This window comes from Drosophila obscura, unplaced genomic scaffold (genome assembly GCF_018151105.1).
Source record: "Drosophila obscura isolate BZ-5 IFL unplaced genomic scaffold, ASM1815110v1 contig_186, whole genome shotgun sequence".
NCBI lineage: Eukaryota > Metazoa > Arthropoda > Insecta > Diptera > Drosophilidae > Drosophila > Drosophila obscura.
Genome location: NW_024542774.1, coordinates 6,503,043 through 6,525,779, shown reverse-complemented (window position 1 = coordinate 6,525,779; position 22,737 = coordinate 6,503,043). Strand labels below are relative to the sequence as shown.

The window sequence follows — 22,737 nt, the reverse complement described above, 5'->3', positions numbered from 1 at the left end:
TCCATCTCCCCCGTTTTTCGTTTTGTTTTTCTCATTTTTGGCGGCGCACGGCCACTTCCGTTCCAAAGTTTTTTTTTCTTTCTTTTCATTTTTTGTTTCTGGGCCAAGGGGGGTGAATATTTATACGTCAGCGCCTGTCTGCCACCACTACTCGCTCCACTGGCGGGCTCCCTCCCCTTCTTTCAAGTAAAATATTGCCTTAGTCTCTGGTTTTTTCTTTTAATTTGGAGCAAAATGTCAAAAAAGCAACACAAAAAATTAAGTAAACAAACTATAAAAGCAGATTATAAAGATCCATAAACAACGTCGCTCGGAGACGGCAACGCAGATATGCAAATGAAAACTAGGGGGGAAAACTAGCTTGAATCGTTGATAACTTCATTAACAAATTAAGGTGGTGGGGGAGGGTAGAGCGAGTAGAGCAAAGAGAGTGCATGGGCTGGGGCAGGGTGAGCGCAACTAATTTGTAAATTATTCGTATATTGTCAAGCGTTATTCATGAATATTCAAGCATATTCTTGCTTGGCGTCTCAGAAATTTACTCTTTAAAATGTTTTTAAAAACAGAAAAAGGAAGAGATGAATAGATGAAGAGAGGGAGGCAGAAAGGAAGCAGCAGTCTTATTGTTTAGAGCCCACCCCATCAATCGCCTGGTATATTTATGGGTAGGAAGTGTGTCTAATTTGTAAATCTCATCGAGCACACGCGCTCTCTCTATCCAATCTCTCTCTGTCTCTCTTTTTCTCTGTCAGATAATTTGTCAGATAATGGCTCATCTATCAGTTTTCTCGACAAGATTGATGGTTAGATAATACGATTGATAAATCTCAATTATTTTGGGAAGCATCCTTTCTCCTTTTTCGAGTTAATTTTGAGAGAAAAGCGATTCGATGGAGGACTCTCCGACAATGATTTGATTTTTGGCTATGTCACTTGCCATGTCATTCCCACACACAGAGAGAATGATAGAGAGACAGAGTGAGACGCCCACCATTTATCATGGGTCCAAAACGAAGGTAGAACATAAGTGACTCCAAATGACAGGACAAGAAGAGGAGCCAAGAGAAATTGTGGCAGGGCAATAAAATTGTCTGCTGATTGGCATCATCGTTCGAAGGCTGGAATGGGATGGATATGGATGGACTCACATTCACAGCTACCATTTTGATGGAGATTAGATGACACGCGACTCCTCTCTCTGTCTCTCTCTTTAGAGGTGTGGTCGTTAAATATTTAGAGGAGGCATCCATAAAGATCTACCAATTTATTTTCGATCAAATTTAAGGTTAAATGTTATTGACGGCAGTGTTATATTTCATAGGAAAGGGAGGACATAAAATATTCTATTAACCTTCAAACTATTTTATGACATTTAAAGATGAGAGGGAATACTTCAATATTGAAGATTGTTGTTTTTTAAACCCACAATTTTTGGACGAACTTTATTTATTTGCCATTTTTATGGAGCTTGCCCTCATATTATGTGATATCTAATGATACACCAGAGAAGTATTCATTTTCAATGCCATTTATGTCACATAAACTCTGTTTTCTTTAAGGTTATTATATTTCAGGGATTATCTATCCTCAATAATACGATTCCAAAGCAGGATTTACAGGATATTTTAAATGTTCGCTTCGTCAATCTTAAATCTCTTACATTCATAACTTCCCCTGCAAATACTTAAAAACCGATTTTAATACTCCACTATGTTGTACCCCACACACAAATTAATTTTCCATATCCCGATTTAGATTTTCGTGACATTTAATTTTCTTAAATTACCAAATGAAAAAATAACAAAAGAGAACCCAGCTATCGATCAAGGGATTATTATTGTTTTCCCACAAAATACAAGAAACTCTGGATTTTCCATGCCCTTTTTCGCCCTCTGCCACTCTGGAACTGGAAACGCTATGAAAATAGTAAAAATGGAGAAAAATAACAGAAAATAATAATAATATACAGAAGAAACAATGAAGAACATCAAAGGAAAGGGCCCCACGCGAGAGAATGAGAGGGAGATAGAATGAGGGAAAGCGGAAAATCGCTTATGCAGGAAGCACTTTTCTTTAAGGCTCCTTTGCACAGATTTTTCATATGCAGCAGAGCGCGGAAAGTGGAAGCTCTTATCCACTAACCCACTCTCACTCCTAGGTCACTCCCCCGTCCCCCCCACACACCCTACCTTCAGTGTAAGTGTGTGTGTGTGTGGCAGACATTCCTCCTGCTGTTTCTCCCCCACCATTCCCATACCCTGCAGTGTGGAAACGTGATTTCAGCATAATTCCGTATATCTGAGCATAAATGGAGCATGCCACACAAACACACCGCACGCCTTCCCTGTACAGAAAACGAACTAAAGATATAGGAGAGAAGGACACTTCTCACAAATCCACAGTCAGGGCCACAGACAAACCGAAGGCACAGATGGCGAGAGAGAGAGAGAAAGGGACACACACAGAGACAGAGACTGCACTTTTACCAGTTTATTGTGGCAGAGGCTAGTCCCCGCTTCTCTCCTACCACCAGATGGATGGGTGGCAGGCCACAGAGACTAGTTCTAGTAGCTCCTCTCCCTCCCAAAATGACTGGGTCAAGTACATTATAAGCGAATGCCAAAAAAATGTCGGTAAAAATCTCCACAAACACAAAATATGAGAGAGCATTCCACTCGGCTAGAAAATTACGGGGTAGGGTACGGTCTATACAGGCCAAAAGTATATGTACATATGTAGAAAAAGGATCGAAAACTAAGTTTTGGTTGGAATAGGTAAGGGTAATATACATATATATGTAGATAAACTGAAGAATGAAAATTAATATAATTGATAGATTTCATAGAAGGATTCAAGCAAAGGAGCTATCAAAAGACACACAGAAAAACCACTCAAACCAAACATATCTCTCTCTCTCTCTGTTTACAGAGAGTACTTTTCATTCTACCCTCGCGCTCTCTTTATGGCGGCCATAGAAAAAATAATAAAAACTAAAACGAAATCGAAATCGAGGCGAAATTCATTGATTCATTGAGTGCCAATTTACAAATCGAAAAGGCAGCCGCCAATCGCCTCCGCCACACTCCACACATGCCACCCCACACACTCCACAAGCAGGAAAAATCTCGAGCAAATATAGGAATCAGCATCGGAAAATGCATCCATCGGTGAATGAGGGAGGCAGGACGGGTAGACCTGGGACCCCTTTTACATCTGGAAAAATGGCGATGGCGGGGGTTGGTGGATAACATGAAAACTCGAGCGGTTTAATGTTTTGAGCCCATTGATTCGTGCCTTCTGCGGCCTTTGCTGCCGCCTCCTGTTGCCTCCTGTTACCCCTACGGCTGCGGTGCATATGTGTGTTTGCTTTAAAAAAAATAGATGGTATATTTTCCTGGATTTTCCGCACACACATTTTCATTCATTCCGAAATGCTGCGCTGCTGCTTTGCCCCCGTAGCGTCTGCGTTGCGGGTGAGTAATTTTTCAAGTATTTTCCATGTTTTTCCTGCAGCTTTCATGTTTGTGTGCTTAGCTCCTGCCCCCCTTCGTGTTCTGTTTCTGCCAATATATTCGGGGAAAAATCAAAGATTAAAATGAGCAACGGGCCATTCCAGGATGTTTTCCGAATGATAGGAAAAAAGGACCCGTACGTAGGAGTATTTGCCCGAACGCTTAGCCTCTGTCTGACTGCCTGCTGGCAGCGGGGTATTTTGGGCATTGGTTTTGATTTCATCAACAGATGCTGCCCCACGGATTTGGAATACGGATACGGATAGGAATACGAATGGCCCCCTCCATTCCTGGCTCCTTCATTTTTCCACAAATTATTGTGCAAATATTTGACTTTCAAACATAAAAAAAAGAAAGGGGAATGGATGTTGGCTGTGGCAAGGGGAGGAAGAGGCAAACAGACAAAAAATCCCCAGAAATACATTTATTGAATTAATGGATTATTTCTGCGTCAAAACATCTGCGACCGGACCGGCAGACCTCTTCACGATTTGTTTTTATTCCCCCCTTCACCGCCTCTCCTGCTCGAACCATTTATTTACTTTTTTTTCCGGATTATAATTTATTCAAAGCACTTTTGACCTTTTTTTTTTGGTATCGATGTCTGTTTGTACCTTCCCACCCTCTACATACAGGGGGGTGGCCGGCCTTCCATTCTTTCATTTGAAAATTGGAAAAATTCATTTAATTAGATTGGAAATGGAAAATTAACACTTTAATCTGTGTGGAAAATTGTGTGCTCAAATTGAATGCAAATTTCATTTCCAAATTAGACGGAAAATCAAAACGAATTTAATCCATGTTACGGCAGCATAAAAATCTATTTTCTATGGGGTTTTAGTGCAGTTTTCTTCTACGAGAAAATATCCCTAACGATGTGAAATCCTCAAATCCTCCACCTACAATCAATGTGTTGTATAATAATGTACCTACTACATAATTCTTTTTTGGGCATAATTCTAATCCATAGATCTACTTCTAACCCCACTCATATCTACATCTACTAACTACCGCAGCAATCTCTCTGTTGGCCAAAAGTCTCGCCGTCAAACGGTTTGCATGTTCAAATTACATTGAAACTGAGCCAAAGGCAGAGGCAGTGCTGCTAGTGGCAGGAAAAAGGGCCACAAAAAACACAAAGCACAAAAACCATTTCACAATTTTCCATGCCAATTGGCCAACAGAGAGAGGAGAGTGAGAAAGACGGAGGGTGGAGTGGGGCAGTCATTTGTAGGCTTGTTTTTGGATGGTTTTTTTTTTTTGTTGCTCATGCCATAAGCCACACACATGAATTCCAGTTGTGGCCACTCGATGGGACACAAGCAACCCCTGTGCCACCACCCTGTGGCACATACATACTCGTACATATGTATGTTTGTATATACAGACATGTGGCATTGCCACAATTTGGCCAAAAACGTTGAAACATTAAAATGCACTTGTTAACAAGTAATTTGTTCGTGGAATGGCAGATATTTGCTTATCGCAGCCATGAAATCACGGGTTTCCCGTTTATCCGTTGAATATTTGATTAGATATAGGAACTCGCCTCGTTAAGGATTCGACCCTTTTTTTTAACAGTAGCAGAGTGAGTGAGGAAGAGGCAGAATAGTGTGTGTGTGTGTGTGTGTGAGTGCGTGGGACATGTGTGAACCTCTGTATAGAGAGAGTCTCTTTAAAGATTCGATTCCTTTGAGCAAGTGCATTCTGTCTCTCCTACAATTAAGATTGTAATCATTCGAAATGGTGTTATAAATAAGTCACATCTTATGGATTGGCATTCACCCATGGATGTACTTTAAAAGGGGAGGATTACAAAGAGGATTACCCTTGAAAGGCAACAGCAGCAGCATCTGAAAGCACTTAGCAAGTAAGAGATTTCCTACGCCATGGCAATGAGAGACCAGTGCTGCTCCTTCCACTCCTGGCAATAAGGGGAACATGCTCGATTCTCCCACTGAGAAGGGAATTTAATCTTTATTACAGAGTCAAGTGGGCTGAACGGGGGGAGCGGAAGAGCGGCACAAGTACTTGAAAAAAATGTTATATACGACACTGGAATACGGTCGGTCCCTGACTCTGACTCTGCCTTTGGGACGGGGACTGATCCCCCCACAGCAGGCGGACAAAATCAATTTCAATCAAACAAATGCAGCCTCGCGTTGCTCTCTACGCCGGGGACACGCGAAGGGGGATGAGATGTGAGGCAGAGTCTCAGACCGAATCCACTCAAGTGAACCAATAAAAACATGAACTGAAATTATTACGGAAAAACTGTTTTTATATATAGGATAGTGGTAACAGGAGGTAGGGGTGGCGGCAGGGTAGAGGGTCGTACTTCGAAAACAGAGAAAAGAATTGAATGTAACAAAATAATTGAGAATAATCGAATTTAAATCACATTTTCGGGCTGCGCGACAACGACAATAATGATGATTGGATGTTAAGGGGAGAGAGAGAGTGCTAGAAGTGGGGGAGTGCCTGCACAAGTGACGAGGGGTCAGGGTGTGACGAGGCGGCGGCTGTGACGGTGGGGAGGAGTTCCCTCAACTGTGACATTCATTACCACATGCTGAAATTTTATGGGCAAGTACGCGAGAGTAAAAAGAAAATTAAAAATAATTAATATGCAATTTTTAGCAGGGTTGAAATGTGACAAGTTATCTTTTAGCCACATTTTAATGGCTAAAACAAATCTAAACTTAAAGCCAAATCCTTAAATCCCTAACAATATTTTACATAACAAAATCAAACAACCACCATTGTTCAATTTTTCCCTGAATTAGAAAACCATTTTTCAATGTTTGTAATCAGCAGTAACATTGACATTTTCACCTTTTTCCCTCTGTTATTTTCCAGCTTTCAATACATCCCGAGTCAAAAAATTGAAGCAGCATTTCACTGTTTTCCATTTCCCTTTGCAATTAACCCCGAATTCGAGTGAATGAATGACTGACTGAATGACCAAGTGAATGTGTATGTATTTATTTCGGGTGCAACCCAGATGCCAGATGTTTGGCCCTGGAGAGGTTACGCCTTCGTTTACCTAATGGAACCACCGAAAAAGAATACCAAAAAAAACTAAACATAATCATAGTTTGAGATTCGGTTCGGTTCGGTTGAGGTTGGAATGGGATTCGTCGGGATAGGCCGGCCACACAACAAACAAACGAAACAACAAACCCATTGACATTGCTGTCTAATTTCCGTTTTGTGTGTCCATGAAATGTCATTAAAAACCCCTTGATGTATTGAAGGAGAGGTGGAATATTTGATCCTTTCATTTCTGCTTGAAAAGTTTAATTTCATTAAATTCTTTAATTGGAATTCAGAGCTGGAAAGTCAGGATTCAGCGAAGCCCAACGATTAATTGTTTTCATATTAATTGTCAAATCTACATTTATTTATCTATAAGTAATGATATTTTACACCCATGTGAAAATATGAATGTGGGTGATAAAAAAGAGCGGTAAAACTCTGTTCAGCACTTACCTTCATCGGCGCTTGCCGGATGTTGTTCGGCCTGGACCGCATCCTGGAAGAGTATCAGAGAGACGGTGGCCACAACTAGGCAGAGTCCAAGCGGCAGCTGCCGTGCAGTGGAAAAACTAACCATTTTCCAGGTGTATTTTTTCTGCTTTCCAAACTTTTGTTTCGATGGACTCCTCTTGTACTCCTTTTTGTTATTCCTTTTTGGATTGTTGCTTTTCACTGTACTTATGCTTTTCTTTCGTTTGTTTTTCAATCAATTTTCCTTTTGTTGCGTTGTGTATTTTCCAGTGTTTTTCATAAGTTGTTCCCCAATGCAGGATCCTCTGGCCGCTGTTTCGTGTTCGTGCTGTTATTTTCGCTTGTTTTTTTCATCTTTTCTCCACGAAATTCCTCGGCTTTTCAATATGATTCGATATTATCCACCATCCGCTGACATACGCCACTGAAAAGGAAAATGGGTGAAAACATGAAAAACATTTTCACGAATTAGTTTTCATTTATGCAGCAAAGGGGGAACATGCCACAAGAGCAACAAATATATTCGAATTGCAAATTGAATCAGAGACGGGTATGGGATTCGACCTTTCAATCCTCTCCTACTCATACGATCTATATATAGTACATATATATCTTTTGATTGTGTAAAGTGCATCATGTGGATCAGATTCGAAGGAAAATGCTTGGGAGAAATCTGCATTTTCCATGCAGGAACGTGTTCAATCAAGTTTCCTTAATTACAAAGTGGAATTTTCGTGTCAGAAGTTGAATGTGAAATGCAAATCGACGGAGTCAATGGGGGTAGAGATGCTTGTGGAGGGCTTTGGTTTACATCTCTTTTGTGCTCCTTCTAACAGTTGTTTGAAATGAAAATGAAGCTAAATCTATGCTCTGATGCAGAAATATCTAACAATTAAAAAAGAGAAAAAAAAAGAAACCAACAAATTGCATGTTTTCTTTCAGAACTTTCCTTGGTCTTTAATACAAAATAACTTCGAACATATCGTCTTTTAAACATATTTCTGTTGGAAATGCTCGTTTAATGAATTTCATTTTTACCTTAATTAATTAATTAATTGCCTTAATTTTAATTTCCTTTGTTAGCTGCGAATTCTTATTCGCTTTATTCTGCTTCTCTGCTTCACAACCTCTACCCTGTTCCTCCTGCTGCTGCACCGAAAGAAAAACACAATAAGTTTCAGATTTAAATATTTAAACCTCAAGAAACAGCCTGGCTGCAATATCGCTGATAGATTACAGTAGAGCCTCCACAAACGGACGAATCAAACGGAATAATGACCCGCAGTCAGTGGGGGACTTTGAGTTCCATTGGGGGCCTTTCTGTTGATGTTTGGCGAGGGGCAGGGCAGGCCCGATGGCAGTGTAAATAATAAATAAATAAATATTGTCATATTTAACAAGATTGTGGGCAATGGGAGAGGTGAAGAGAGGCAGAAAGAGAGAGGAGTGGGATAAGAAAAGAGAACAAATAAAGTACGAGGAAGTAAATTTGTTGTCCACCTTTCAACATTTCAGCCAAAACAAATCGACCTCAATATATTAGTACCCCAGGGACGGTGCATAATAAAAAGCAAAAGTAGGGGAGGGAATTCGTCGGTCTTAGCTTGAAGGCATGAAGTATCTAACTTAATTCCAGGAAACTAAATGCAAAGATTTAAGTAATATCACCTTTCATACATGTCCTGCCATGCCCATTCACCCTCTGACAAGCACCCTCACCCTCACTCTCTCTCTCCCTATCGCTTTTCTCTGGCTTTTCCCCTCATGTGTTACTCTTATGTGCGCTACTTTATTCTACCTCTATTCGACCGTTTTCTTGAACGCAATTTAGCCACATTTTGTTTTTGGCCAAAAAGGAGAGGACTTACAGGCAATTCTTCTAATATAAACACACTCCAACACACACACACAAATTTGAAGCGTGGGGTTGTTGGGCGCTCACACATTGACACTTTTACGGGCATTCCCACTCCTCTCTTTCGTTCACTACTAGCCGTGCGAGTGGCTTCCCTTTAGCCCCCAGAAAGCGTGTTAAAGGTGAGAGGGCGGCCACAATTTTCTTCATATTTCCATAGGAGCAGCAGCAGTGGCAGGAGGAAGTAGCATAAAGTGGATACAATGCATGAGCTGCCATTCATAATATTACGCGACAAGCGAAACGTGGCGAATCCCTCCAACAGCCACTCCCTTCATAAGGAGGTGGAAAAGGAGAAGCAGAAGGAGAAAAAGTGGAGTGAAGAGTGAGTGGAGGCCACTGAAAAGGGGGCCACAAGAATTGGTAAATAAGGAAAGGCAAGGAAAATCATGGAAAATCATGGAAAAGCAACAGCAGCAGCAGCAGACATTCTAGTCTGCGTAACAGAGGAGAAAACTACACGTGTAGGCAAAGCAATCAACAAGCAGGATACGAGTCGAATGAGTAACATAAATAATAAAAGCCAAGAGTAGCATGAGGATTAGGAGGAGGAGAAACCAGAGAAGGGGCGAGGATAGGGAGAAGAAAACTAGAGGGACAGAACACGAGAGGAGCAGCACAGGAAACGTGTAGAAGGAGGCTCTCCGACATTTGTATGAATGATGTCTGAGAGAGACCAGGACGAGGACGAGGACGACGATGCGAACGACGCATGAATGGCAAATGGCGAAATGGGTGAGTGACGAGTGGCAACTCCTGCCACCTACCACCACCACCCAGCCTTCCCCTTCCTGCAGCAGATTGCCACCATAGAGGCGAAGGAGAAGGATGGCAGGAGGACAGCACAGGTACAGGTTGCCTGATTATTTATGCTGTGCCTATTGCTGCCACTCGACTCTCGACCCAAAAAGCACAGGCCGCCCTCCAATTTAGAGGCAGGGAATGGAACGGAATGGAATAAAACATTAAATATACCTTATGGAAAATAAATTAAATATGGAAAATAATCGAATGCAAATCATGGCCCTGGACTATAGAGGAATGGAACACTTGGAACACAATGGAAGGGAATAGTTAAACATAGTATTGGGAACATAAAACACTGGAACACACTGGAATGGAAACGTATAATCCCTAGAAATATTTTATGACCAAATGGAATTACGGAATGGAAGACTGAAGTAGAATGCACAACAAAATGACTGCAAAATAAAGGGGATAAGGAAAGGGGAATGGGAAATGTAGAGGAAGCTGAAGTATGCATGCAAGGGGATCCCAGAGAGACAGAGAGGGGAAACATAATGGAAACCTGTTGTTTGGCGAAATCTAATTTTCTACCTTCCCAACACATAAACAAACACAGAGGAGGACCTTTGCAAAAAGCCCCATAACTTATGAGAGGACGAACCCCCACAGGAGGAGGAATAGAAGTGGCAGGGAACAGTAGAAGAGGCGAAACAAGAGCTGGAGCACCCGGAATTCTGGACTACAGATGGTTATTTAATTTGGGGAAACGAAGTAATGGCCGGACGGACTGAGGTGCAGGTGTGAACGAATAACTGTAGCCAGGTGGAGAGTGGAAAGGGGGGGGAGGCACAGGAAACTCATTGCCACAGAGATAACATGCAGAGTACGTTGTGTGTGTGTGTCTTAGCTGCTTATCTGGGACGAAAGCGAAAGCTACAAAAGGTGTGAAAGTGTGCCCCAGATAATCTCCGGCAGAGTTATGTATCATTTTGTAATGTTTTCCCTTTAATCTGGCAACGTGGTTCCATGTCTGGCAGCTCTTTAAGGAGAGACTCAGAGGAGCAAAAAAATATATAGGGAGATTTATGGGGAAAATGTTCGAAATCCACCTTAAAATCTTTTCTCCGAGTTCTTTTCTGTGTTTCAATTGATTTTCCGCTGCCACATACTCGATTTTTTTCCCCTTCTCGCTATGAAATTCTCCACTCTCTTTGAGTATTTTCTCAAGTTCGCCTTTGAATTTTCCCCGCGCCCACCCCATTGCTCTGTCTGGAAAACCTGGAAATATTCGGAAATATTCTTAGCCAATTTGCATAAGTGATTTGCTGTCTCTTGTATCTGAATATGTATCTGTGTCTGTATCTGTGTCGTCTGCTACACCACTCTCTGTCTGATCTCTTCATTTTGCTTGCTGTGTGGCATACAGAGGTGGGTCCTGCCTGTCTGTCTTGTGTCTATCTGGGGCACACAGGTGAGGCACGTGTGCAGGAGGGTGGGGTAAGGCAGGTGGGAAATACGAGTATGTGCGAGTGGCAACAACGTGACGCTTATAAATTTATGAAGAAAACTCCAAAAAGAAGAAGGGCCATTGAGGCGGGGGCGACGGCAGGCGTGAGGCATGAACTGGACCCTGCCACATTGACAGCACTGACAGGGAGAGAGAGAGAGAGAGAGAGAGAGGGAGAGTGGGAGAGGGCGAGTGAGAGAATGACAGACACTGCAGTAAGTGAAATTAATTAAAAAGGACGAATAGCGTTAGTCAAGGATTGTTGGCTGCTGGAAGGACCTGCAGCAGCAGCGTCAGTTGAATGGATGGATGAACTCCGGCATGGCGTTACACACACACACAATGGCACACAATGACAAAAAGATGTCAACACTTTGTTGAAGATGATGACGTCGTCCTGCCATTTCTCGTTCCTTTCCGTTACGTTCCGTCCGGCCTGTCTGTCGCAGTCATCCATTGTTGCAGCCATTGTTTCATATTGCTCTTCTTATTGTCAGTCATGGATGGTCCTTGTCCACGATGCTCCTAGTCCTAGTCCCAGTCCCAGTCCCAGTCCTCCTGCTACTCCTCTTAGCCTCGTTCCTCCTGCTGCCTGAAAATCACCATACTCATTGGCGTCTGTAGCTGTTTATAGAGTGGCAGGATCCTCCTCCTTGCAGCAGCATTCTTGGCTGCCTGCCTGCCCGCCCGCCCGCCAGCCTGCCGGAACGTGAGACGCCGGACGGGCGGATGGCATTGTTAATAATAGAATGTTACTTCTATTTCTGTATCCTCCACTTCCTCCCTATCTCCCTCTCTACAGCAAAGGAATCTCGTTTCTCACTTCTTTATTTTTCTTCCACTTGAGATTGTCGCCCTTTGAAACAGAATTTTTCCACCATCTTTTCGCTGAAAAACTTAACTTTTCTTACGAGAAGAGGCCATGGAGATGGGAGTGCTATGTGGGTGTTACAACGAGTGGGCCAGAAGTTGGGGCGGAGTCGCTGCATCGCTCATTTAAATAATAAAATTTAATATTTTATTTGCTTGAATTTGTTCCCTTTTTTGTGAATTCCCTGTGCAGTTTTGCACAACAAAAAAAAATCTGCAATACAATAGCTTTCCTTAAAAACTGATGTAAACTGCAGTTTTCCTTTGTTTTCCTAGCTAATTGTATATTCCCCTACATTTCATGTACTGGAAAATGTTTTGGTTTTCATTTAAGTTCCATTAAAAAAATCTGTCGAATGTGAAACGTGAATTTCTCCTGGGGGCGAGGAAAATCATTCACACAATTTTTTCTTAAATATTTTGGCACATATTTGGGCATTCTTTCCGGCAAATGTAATTATTTATATGTACATATGCATGTATGTATGTATATTTACTTTTTTTATTGAAAGCAAATAAAATCAAGTACATTTTTTCCATCAGGAAAACAAAAGGGATTTTTCCCTGTTTTCCTCGATTTTCGTTGTGTACATTTTATGACTATTTTTCCTTTACAATTGCTTCCTTTAATTAAAAGACACAAGGAGATAAGGCTATTGATGTGGGGGCCATGCATACTTACGGCTGTAAGCCGATTCCCCTGTGTGTGGCATGAAAAATGGAAAAGCCAGTGTGCTCCCAAAGCTCGTAAAATTTCAATGTCAACAATTTCACCCATGTGTAGGTACGTGTGTGTGTGCCCATAAAGTATGCCTCTGTATGTACGTATCTGTATCTGCATATATCTCTCCTTTATGCAATAGATACATCCATACATATATATGTATGTATGTATATAAATACGTATGAGATCCCTGTATCTGTGACTAAAAAATTGTTTATTTAATGGAGCACTCCCCAATCTACTCCCTACATAGCCCCTGGATATCTGAATTTTGTTTACTCTTTTCCCATTCTTCTTTTTTTTTCAATGTTGTAAAAAAATACACAAAAAACGGAAAAACAACTGAAAGGAAAAATTGGAAAAAAAAACAAAGGTTTAACTAATGGCAGAACCCTGTAAACAAAAAAAAAGTGCCCTATATACAACTGTATATATTATAAAAGACACTAAAATAACCTTGGATACAGATGGAATTACAGTCCCTTATTTTATATATTTTTATATTCATTTAATTTTTTATTTATACCCATTTTCGATATATCCACGCAGTAAAGTGCTTTGAATCAGATACTCTTTTATTGATTTCTGTTCTCTAAACATCAAACACATATTCGAAATGCAACAGCACTCTTTGCTTGCCGCACATACCCCTTCTCCGGAATTCCCATACATTCCAGGGTAACATCAGTACAGAAGCCGATAAACTCGTGGGATATTTGTCGAGCAGAGGCAGTATAGGAAGGTAGGCAGGCACTGTTCCGCGTGGCGATTCAAAAGGCGCATCAGCAGCCAAACGCACACGCACACACACAGATGCAGGCAGAAGCAGACACGCAGAAAATACAGCCAGAGCCACAGAGGAGGTCTGTTCTCCCCCCAACCCCTTTTGCCACATATCCTTGGCACATTTCGTACGGATAACAAATGCCGGGAAAATTATTTTCAAATGTGCCACCAGTGAGCGTAGGAGGCAAAGAGTCTGGAGCGAGGCTGGCTGCACGGCTGCTGCTGTGCGACCGACTCCCCCTTCCAATTTCAGGCAGCAGCAGTGGCAGGGACATTGTTGCCCCAGACGCCCACACGAGGGCTAGGGCATGTTTTATTGGCCCAAAATGATGCTGTGTGGGGGTTAAAAGCGGGGGGGTCGAGCGAGGGAGAGTGTGAAGTTTACTTTGATGCGGCGCCTTTTATTCTGGTTTAAAGCGAGGGAGTAAAAAGGGAAGACAGTGGGGAGTGGGAGCAATAACGAGGGGAAGCGTTTTGTTGCGTCTTCATGGCTCTCTGTAGTCCTTTTCTTTTCTTGGTCTCTGTCTCTCACTCCCTATGTGTGTGTGTGTGTGTGTTTCTGTGTTAATTGGCGGTCTATGCGTTTATGCAGATGGATCTGTGTATTTACACAGCTGATGGAAGTCAGTGGGAAGGAGCAACAGGATTTCTTGGTCTTCTTCCGCTTCCTCAAACCACATTTCTCTCCTTCTGTGTTTCCCTCCCCCGTGGCAGACACCTGTCACGTTAACTGGCTATGCCGCGAAATTAATTGGATTTCTTCGCACTTTATCTTTGCATTTTCATTACTTTTTTTTGCTTACCTCTTATTATTACATAGTTTTTTAATTACCATAAAAGCTAAACTTTAAATTGAAGCTGCAATCTCGCATGTACAAAATTATGATTTTTCTCATCTTTTCTTAACGAAAAGTTTATCTTTTGCAGAAGTTGTTGCATTTAATTGGATTTTTTTTTCTCTGTTTTGTTACTTTTCAACTCATTTCAAAACTTTATTTGGTATCAAAACATAAACCAGATTTATTTAGAGCAGAGATTAAATATGTAACTACCTACATACATACCTATACCTATGTTGTGCTTTCCTTATTTTTGTACCCCGTATTAATATAACCAGGCGAGGCAAGGCAGACCACGGAGGGACGTTATATCTCTTCCACTCTCTCTCTCTCTCTCTCTCTCCACTCTAAGTCCAGCTGTCCACCGACAAATGTAAATTTCTCTAGATTTAGTATCTAGGGTTAGTTAGGCGTAATAAACATAGCACGCGATCTTAATTATGTATAGTCTCTCTCACTCTTTCTCTCTGTTTCTGTCAGAAGGGTGAGAGAATAGCGTTGCGTAAGCCCCACCAATAGAAGTGGCAGAGAAGTGGCAGCAGCAGCAGACACCACGCGGCGCAGACCGTAGACCACTTTTGCGGCAAAGGGGGAGGGCACAGCCAGCCAGGCACTTTATGGCCATAACGGAAAGTGCCATTGAGTGTCGCTTCACTCGCTTCCTCCCCCTCTGCCTATTTGTCGTCGCACCTGCTGATGGCCACACCCACTACATCACTACTCTCCTTCGCCGCCTGACCCCTCCCTCCTCTAATGGGGATTAACTTTAACCAAAACAACTTTTTGTTTTTTTACTTTCCTGTTTTTGTGTGTGTGTGTGTTTTTTTTTTTTGTGGCTCCTAAGTGAGGCTCCTGACATATGCACAAAAGGCCGTACGTGCAAGCAGGCGGGGTGGGGTAGATGTGGTATGCGAGTGTGCAAAGAGTGAGCACAGCACACACACACAGCAGGCTCTGGGACACGCACAGGGCAAAAACATTTTTCATCGTTAGAGGAGCCGCCGCCCCATAAAGAAGACCAAAACGCCGACAAGAAAAACCCCTCGCATCATTGTACACCTTTTGCCTTTCCCAACCATCCTACTCCCACTCTACTTCCCATTGTACCTGCTGCTGTTCCTTTCTGGTGCTCCTGCCTCTTTTTCTCTGCTGTTATCCACCGAGTGACCAGCAAGCAGTCCAATGCAAAAAGCAAACAAAACAACAACCAATGCAGGCAATGGTCAGAGAAGCGTCCCTAAACAAATTTGCACAATGCCCAAGAAGAAGTGGTGACAAAGGGGAAGAAGGAGAGCAAAATAGTGCAAAAGGAAGATGCAAAATTAAAAAAAAATTATCAAATAAAATGAATGGCAACCCATTCAGAGATCAACCATTCACTTCAGTCCATCATCTATAGGTGATTTCACTACCATTTGCATCTTCTTCACTCCCTCTGCAACTAGCTCTTTTGCTGCCACATGTTGCAACAGACATTAACCTACACCCACCCAACGGACATCCAATAATTGTCGCTTCAACTGAATAATGCATAAATAATGCAGAAACAAAGACACTAAGCGATAGAGGGGCTGAAATGGGAAATATGGGGTATATTAAGCCATGCCATGCCATCATCCCTGATGACTGCTAGCAGGGGATACCAAAGGGGGTAGAGTAGAAGTGGATTTGTCGACCAACAAAGTGAGAAAACCGCAACGGAGCGGCATAAAAAATGCATAAAACGAGGACAGAATAAAGTCATAAAGTAAAAAATTGTAGACAGCCAACGAGAGTAGTGGTGGGGGGAAAGGGTTACAGGGAGAGGCACGGATAGCGTCCTGTGGCAAATGATTGTGTTTGTGTGTGTGTGTGTGGTGGAAGGCAGGGGAGAGTGTGAGTGTTGTTAGGTCTGCTGGGGCCTTGTTTGAGGTTTCAATAGGTCATAATTCACGCCTAGTCGCCACCGCCTTGCCTCTGCAGGGAGGCACAAAGCAAAAAAGGGGTGCACGTGGGTGTTCTGGTGGCGCCAAAGAACCAATATCCGAGGGGGGAAAACGTAGCACTCAAGTTGGTTGTTTATACATATAATAAACCCAGGAAAAGAACTGCACCCCGGTCCCGAGGATTACGAAAAAGAGCAGTGTGGTTCTTATAGAGGATGGTAGATGAGATTGAAGCCCGAAGGAACGAATTTTTAATTTAGTAGAATTCACTCACCAATGGAGAAATATTCCCACAGTTAATTGATTAATGGATTGCAGGGATCTTTGGGATAGGGATAGGACTAGCCTCTCTCTATAATTTTCCCTTACTTTTAGATTTTTCCTATTAAAATCTTTCGAGTATAGAAAATTCTTTTAATCAGTTTTCCATTCCATAAAAAAAAGAAAATTCAATCCATGGTACGTGACACCATTTTTAGCCCCAAAACACAAAAGCTATTGCCCAAGTCCCCAGTAAAAATTCCAATTAAGATGCATCCTAAAACCAACTACAGTTTAGTGTACACTATCCATCCACGTGTCGGACATTTAGCAGCAATAAAAAAAAATATGAAACGAAACCAGAAATCGTGTCGCGATAAAATCTAAAGTTAGAATAACCCCAAACTACGGAACCCCAAAATACCTAAATAAAAACCAAAAGGCGAAAACCGAAAACCGAAAAACCAAAAATATGATGAAACGCAGACACATAAAAGTCGGGTCTGTTGCGGGCTTTAATGCAATTATATATCCTACGAAATCGGAGTAGAAACGAGTGAAACAAATTTGAGTGGGGAAAATTGCGTGCCAAAGGGAAGAACAATTTATTGGCGGTGGGGGGAGGGAAATAGGACGAAAAACGGAATTAAACACGAAACGAGGAGCTCCCCTCTGCTTCCTCTCCCCTGCTCACGACGTTCTCAGGGCCGTTCCATAAAAAGTCTGAATTATGCTCCATAATAAAAAGTTATGACTGTAAAATTTTTTAATTGCACATTTGGGAGTTTATTTTTGTTTATTTAATTCAGAAATTTGTTTTTTGTTTTTGTTTTTTGCTCAGACGAAGCTTTCCACAGCTTTTCCCTGAGCTTCTTCTTGGCTCCTCTGCTCCTGGCCTTCCTCTTGGCTGCCATGCCTTTCCATTACAGGGGGGGGGACCCACCCGACCCTTCAATCGTTACCATAAATTTGTCAATATTTCAGACACAAATCCGAGAATGACAAAGTTTTGCCTCAATTGTGGTTATGAAATTCAAAAGTTAAATACTTAAGAAAAACAGCGGAAAAACAGCTGCAAATAAATTTCGTTTGCAAAAGTAATTTCAGTCTTTGTGTCTTTGCTGTGACTGGGATCGGAGCAATCAATTGGCACCCAACTGGGGCAGAGTGTGTGTGTGTGTGTTTCCACCTTGGAATTTTCTGTAGAAAGAAAGTATCTCGAGTTCTGCTTGGGCGCATTTCATTTCTCGATATGTAAGCGGAGATTGGCAAGGAAATTTGATATTATCTGTCTATAAAGAATGTTGGTTTATAGCGCAGGTAATTTCTTCCATACAGGTTTTGATGGGAAATATTTGTTAGTTCAGTTTTTTTCACATTTGTAGGGGATTTGTATTTTGATTTTTATATTTTCTACATTTTTAATAATTTTTAGAATTTGTAAAGATACATTTTAACTTCAACATTTGGATTTGGTCGAAAAATAACTATGAGAAAAACTTGAACCACAAAACGTCTCCCAATGTAAATTAATTTCCCTGTTTCTTTCAATTATGTGCCCCTCCCGCATCTCATTAAACTCCTGTCTCCTCATCCTTCTCCACCAGTGACATCTGCCATACATCTGCATTCTTTTGCGGCAAAGATGGGTAGGGGTCGCAGGCTAATTTGCTTCTCTTTTGCTTTAAATCTTTTCGAGTAAATTTACAAATTAATTAAAACAACAAACAAACAAAAAGACGAAACGCGCTAAACGGACAAGGGAGAGAGAAGGAGGAGCAGGACGAGGATGAGCAACAGTCGCTGGGCCAAAAGTCACCAATATTTAAAAAGCAGAAAGCAAAAGCGGAAAGGGAAAAAGAAACACGAGCAGAAGAAATTCCCGAAAGGAAAAAACCCACAATAAAAACAACAATGATAAACCAACACACACACACACAGACAGTAAAAAAAAAGGAAGAACAACAAAAAAAAGGCACTTAAAACAGGAGCTAACAAAAGCAAAAGCAAAAACCCCGCAAAAACAACAAATGTCAGGCAAAAAACGCAAACACAAAAAAAGTAGTTGAAAAGGCAAAAACAACAACAAGAGGAATATGATGATAGTGATGGAATGGGAGAGGGAGAGCGTTTGGGAGCTTTAGGAAGAGCGTAGATCCATCCCAGGGAGAGGATTCCATTCCAGCAACAACAAAAGCGAAAGCAAGGAATAAATGATTATTTCGGTTGTCCAAAACTTTTGACACCCTTGCAGATCCCATCGCTCATTTAACAGAACTGTGCATAAATTCTTTAAAACTTAAGAGCGCCTTTCCATTGAAGGCTCCATGGTCCGATCTTGAGAGGTAGGTAACGACTGATGGGCCTGAATGCTGACTGAAAACAGTCATACCCTCTACGCAGACAGGGTGTACGTATGCTGAGCGAAGTAGACGCATTGGAGGCCCCGACGGCAAGTGTAAAAAGTCAAAAGTGGCAAAAAGTTGACGATGGCAGCCAGTGGTGAGGCGGGCGAGAGAGGATGAAGTGAGCAGAGGACTCTGAGGCCTTTTGTGGTTGTTTCTGTTTCTGTTGTTGTTGGGGGAAAAGGAAAAGCGCGTGGAAACGCACAGAAATAATAATAACAATAATAAAAAGTGGAAGCCCAAGGAAGTACGTGAGCAAGAGGGGGGAGGTGAGGGGTTCTAGGCTGAGAGTAAATTATAAATTAAGGCTGCAGGCGGCAAGCGCGAGGTCAATGTGTCTCCCTCCATCCACCTCCACCTCCTGCCACTGCCACTGCTCTTTGCCACCGGAACCGCTGTTTTTCTTGTTTTTTGCTGCTGCTCCTTGTATTCTTTACCACCCACCCAGCCCCCTCCACTGCTCTTTGACACACGCATGAGGCCACTTCTCTGTCTCCTTTTTGCGTGCAAGCCAAAATATAAAAAAGAAAAGAACACAAACACAAACCACACAAAAGGGCACACGGGCGAGCGGGCACTCCACTGACCGCAACGACATAACGAGAGAGCAAGCAGGACAAGAGATGGTGTGGGATACAGAAGGAGTGGGCAAACCGTTACAGTGGGTGCGAGGGCGCGGGAGAGAGAGACAGAGCAGTGGACTGGTGGGGGAGAATGCGGACAAGTGGTTCAATTGGCGTCGTTCGCTGGCGATAGTAAATTTTTTTTTTTTTTCTGTTTTTGTTTTTTGGTAGAAGGGGCATGGGGGATGTACGAATTTACTACACCCCACAATCCAAAGCGGAGTTCAAGTGCAGTCACGAGCAGTGGCAGGGAGATGCGTGAGGAGAGTGGTGGAGGGGGGAGTGGGGGAACAGAGGGGAAGATGACATGATAATTGAAAATAAGTTCGAGATTTGGGAAGAGCTTAAGGGCCGAAACAAGAGCAGACAAGAAATCCACTTTCTGGTAAATAAAGTTATCTAAGCAGCAAAGATTCAGTGCAGAGAGGGTGGGTGGGGGACAATGAATGCTGCTGTTGTGAGAAGAGGGAGAGGAATGAGTCCGCTTATAGCAAGGATAAGGATCTGGAATGGTTTTAAGTTTAAGATTTCTAGAATGGCTTTTTGGTGGTTTCTTTTTTAAAGTTTTGATTCTAGTTTCTCCTTAAAGCCTTTGAGCTAAATGTATACATGGGAAATGGTTTGTTCATTTCATTTATTTTCGCGGAAATTCTCAAAGATTGTCTGCATATTTCTGACATATTTGTAGATGGTTTCAATTGCTAGAGTTTTCACATCGTATTGGAGACACTTTTCACGTCCAGAAATTGGAATTTTCGCTCTCTCATAAGTCATAATTATATAATCATAATCCGCACAAGAAAAGTCGTTTCAGTTGTTGCACTTTGGGGTTACATTTGGGTGCCCCCCCTGTGGCTACACCTTTCCACAGAGAAGGAGGCAGCCGCAGGAAACGGGCTAACATATCATCCGTTCAACCAAACGCATGACAAATATGCGGGAAACATGAACATGGAGCTGCCAAGGGGCGGACCCATTGGACACGACAGGCAGGCTCCATGCCCCCACCAACCCACAGAGGTGTGCGGGGGGAGGAGTGTTGGGGTGGTTAATCGGGAGAGGGACTCTCCCTGGACGCGCGTGCACAATTAAAAATTTCATTGACTCGCAACATGGACATGAGCGGACATCCGCTCAGAGCAGAGAGGCAAATGGCGGCAGGTATCAGGGCAGGGCCACAGGGCACAGGGCACGGGGCAGGTCCTTGGGGCAGGGTATGGCTTCAGAGTTTCATACATAAATTAATGCTTAGTTTTGTTTTGTGCCGCCGGGCGGGCTCCTGTCGGGATTTTAATTTATTTGCGGGTGTATGGTGTATGCAAATTACTTTGTTATTTAATCCCTTTGTGTAATCCGCTGGGCATCCTGTTTGATCCTGGGCACTGTGGCATGTCCCAAAGGGATTGTAGCTAACCAATTCAATTGATGCTCTTTTTTTTCACACTAACACTCAGTCACACTACGCTGCTGCTGCTGCTGCAGCCATATCACACTTGGAACAGCCAGGAGAAGGGACACTCGGAACTGCCACAAAGATTTGGCTTTTTGTTTCTCTTCACGAAGATGTGGACAACAAACTCGCGACGATGGCTCGGAGGCGCAACACGATGACACCGACGATGATGATGGCGACGACGACGATGGTGGCACGACCAACGCGAAAGAACACAACGATTTTGTCGCTTAACCATCAATCAGAAAGTGGGCCTAGCATGAGCTTCTGGGGTCAATCTATGGTTTTCTCATTCAGATGCTTATTTGTGCCACACACTCTTTACTTGCAACACTTGCCACAACACTTGCAACAAAGACCGATGAGGCACGGCACGCACCAGCACGTACGTAACGAACGCGACTCTGACGCTTTTACGGGAACTGAACGGAACTGTCGCGCGCTTCGCACCGCTTCAAAGTACCGCAAACGTTTGAATCGACAGAATTCATGAATCGTTTTCCGAGGTACGAATCCATGCAACGTTTTGTGGATTGTGGATGTCATCATGTGTGGAACGAAACGAGCAGCAGCGAAGAGAGCGAAGAGAGAGAGAGAGAGCGTGCGCATGCGCATTTTTGCTGTTAACAATTCGGAGTCGCCGTTAAATTTTAAATCTTTTGTTAATTAATTCATTTTATTTTGTGGGTTTTATTATGGAGAAATGTTCAAGAGTTTTGAGTATATTTCCTCCGTTGAAAATTACCAATTCTTTGTGCATTTTTTTTCGTTTCAAGTGCATGTAGAAACATCTTTTAACATAGAATGGGTTCTTGCTGTTGGCCCCATACTACATAGTACCTACCATTGGGCCAACATATGACACACATTTCAAATGGGTTCCACAAACAAAAGTCGCTCTCCCTCTCTCTGACTTCTTTTTTGGCTCTCTGCTCTCTCTGGCTGTTCCGCTGTTAAACATTGCTAACAGAAAGGGGCAACATTGAAAGAAAACTGCTAAATGTTTAATTTCGGAGTAAAGCAATCCACAAGCGAGCGTCGCGTGAGAGCATGTGTAAAGGAGAGGGGAAGTCCAGCATTCTCTCTAAAAATTATTCGGAGTATCGCGTACTGTAAACCGCATCATTTAATACCAGAGAACGAAAAACCTTAAAACCATCAAAACTGACCTACACAACAACAATCAATGAAACGTTAACGCAAAACTCAAAGAGAACCAATGAAAATGCCCAACGGAAAACTGAATTTCCACCAAAAAGATTGGTTTGGTAAATGAAAATGAATCAGTCTAAAGAAATTTCTGTTTAATTTTAATAATGTTTAAGTTTAAGTTAAACACTTGAATGCATACATATATGCCAGAAAATGAGTGGAAATAAAGTTAATTACGGGGGAAAAGTATTCACATTTAAAGGTAATCCCCGTAAACCACTGAGGCGACAGGGGAATTAATTCTTTATAAAAAAAGCTAAAAAAAAAAAACAACCGATGCAAACAAAACAAAACAAAAAACCGGAAAATATCGAACATTAAAATCAGTAGAGCAGACAAAAGCGAGTGAGTGCGCTCTTTTTTTTCTTTGGTTGATTTTAATCGCCAAAAGCCAATGAAATCTGACCAAAGCACTTCTCGTACGGTCAGAGATCATGATCATATCAAT

At 42.3% G+C, this 22,737-nt stretch overlaps 1 protein-coding gene across 1 annotated transcript in view; it reads right to left on the bottom strand.

The window, feature by feature from the left end:
• Positions 1–21,535, bottom strand: part of LOC111074038 — a 45,345-nt gene extending 23,810 nt beyond the window's left edge. The window contains exons 1-2 of the mRNA XM_022366659.2: positions 20,952–21,535; positions 7,005–7,446 (exon numbers count right to left, since the gene is read on the bottom strand). Of these exons, the coding sequence (XP_022222351.1) occupies positions 7,005–7,128 (124 nt within the window). The 5' untranslated portion in view covers positions 7,129–7,446; positions 20,952–21,535. The remainder of the gene's footprint in view (positions 1–7,004; positions 7,447–20,951) is intronic.
• Between the last annotated feature and the right edge of the window lie 1,202 nt (positions 21,536–22,737).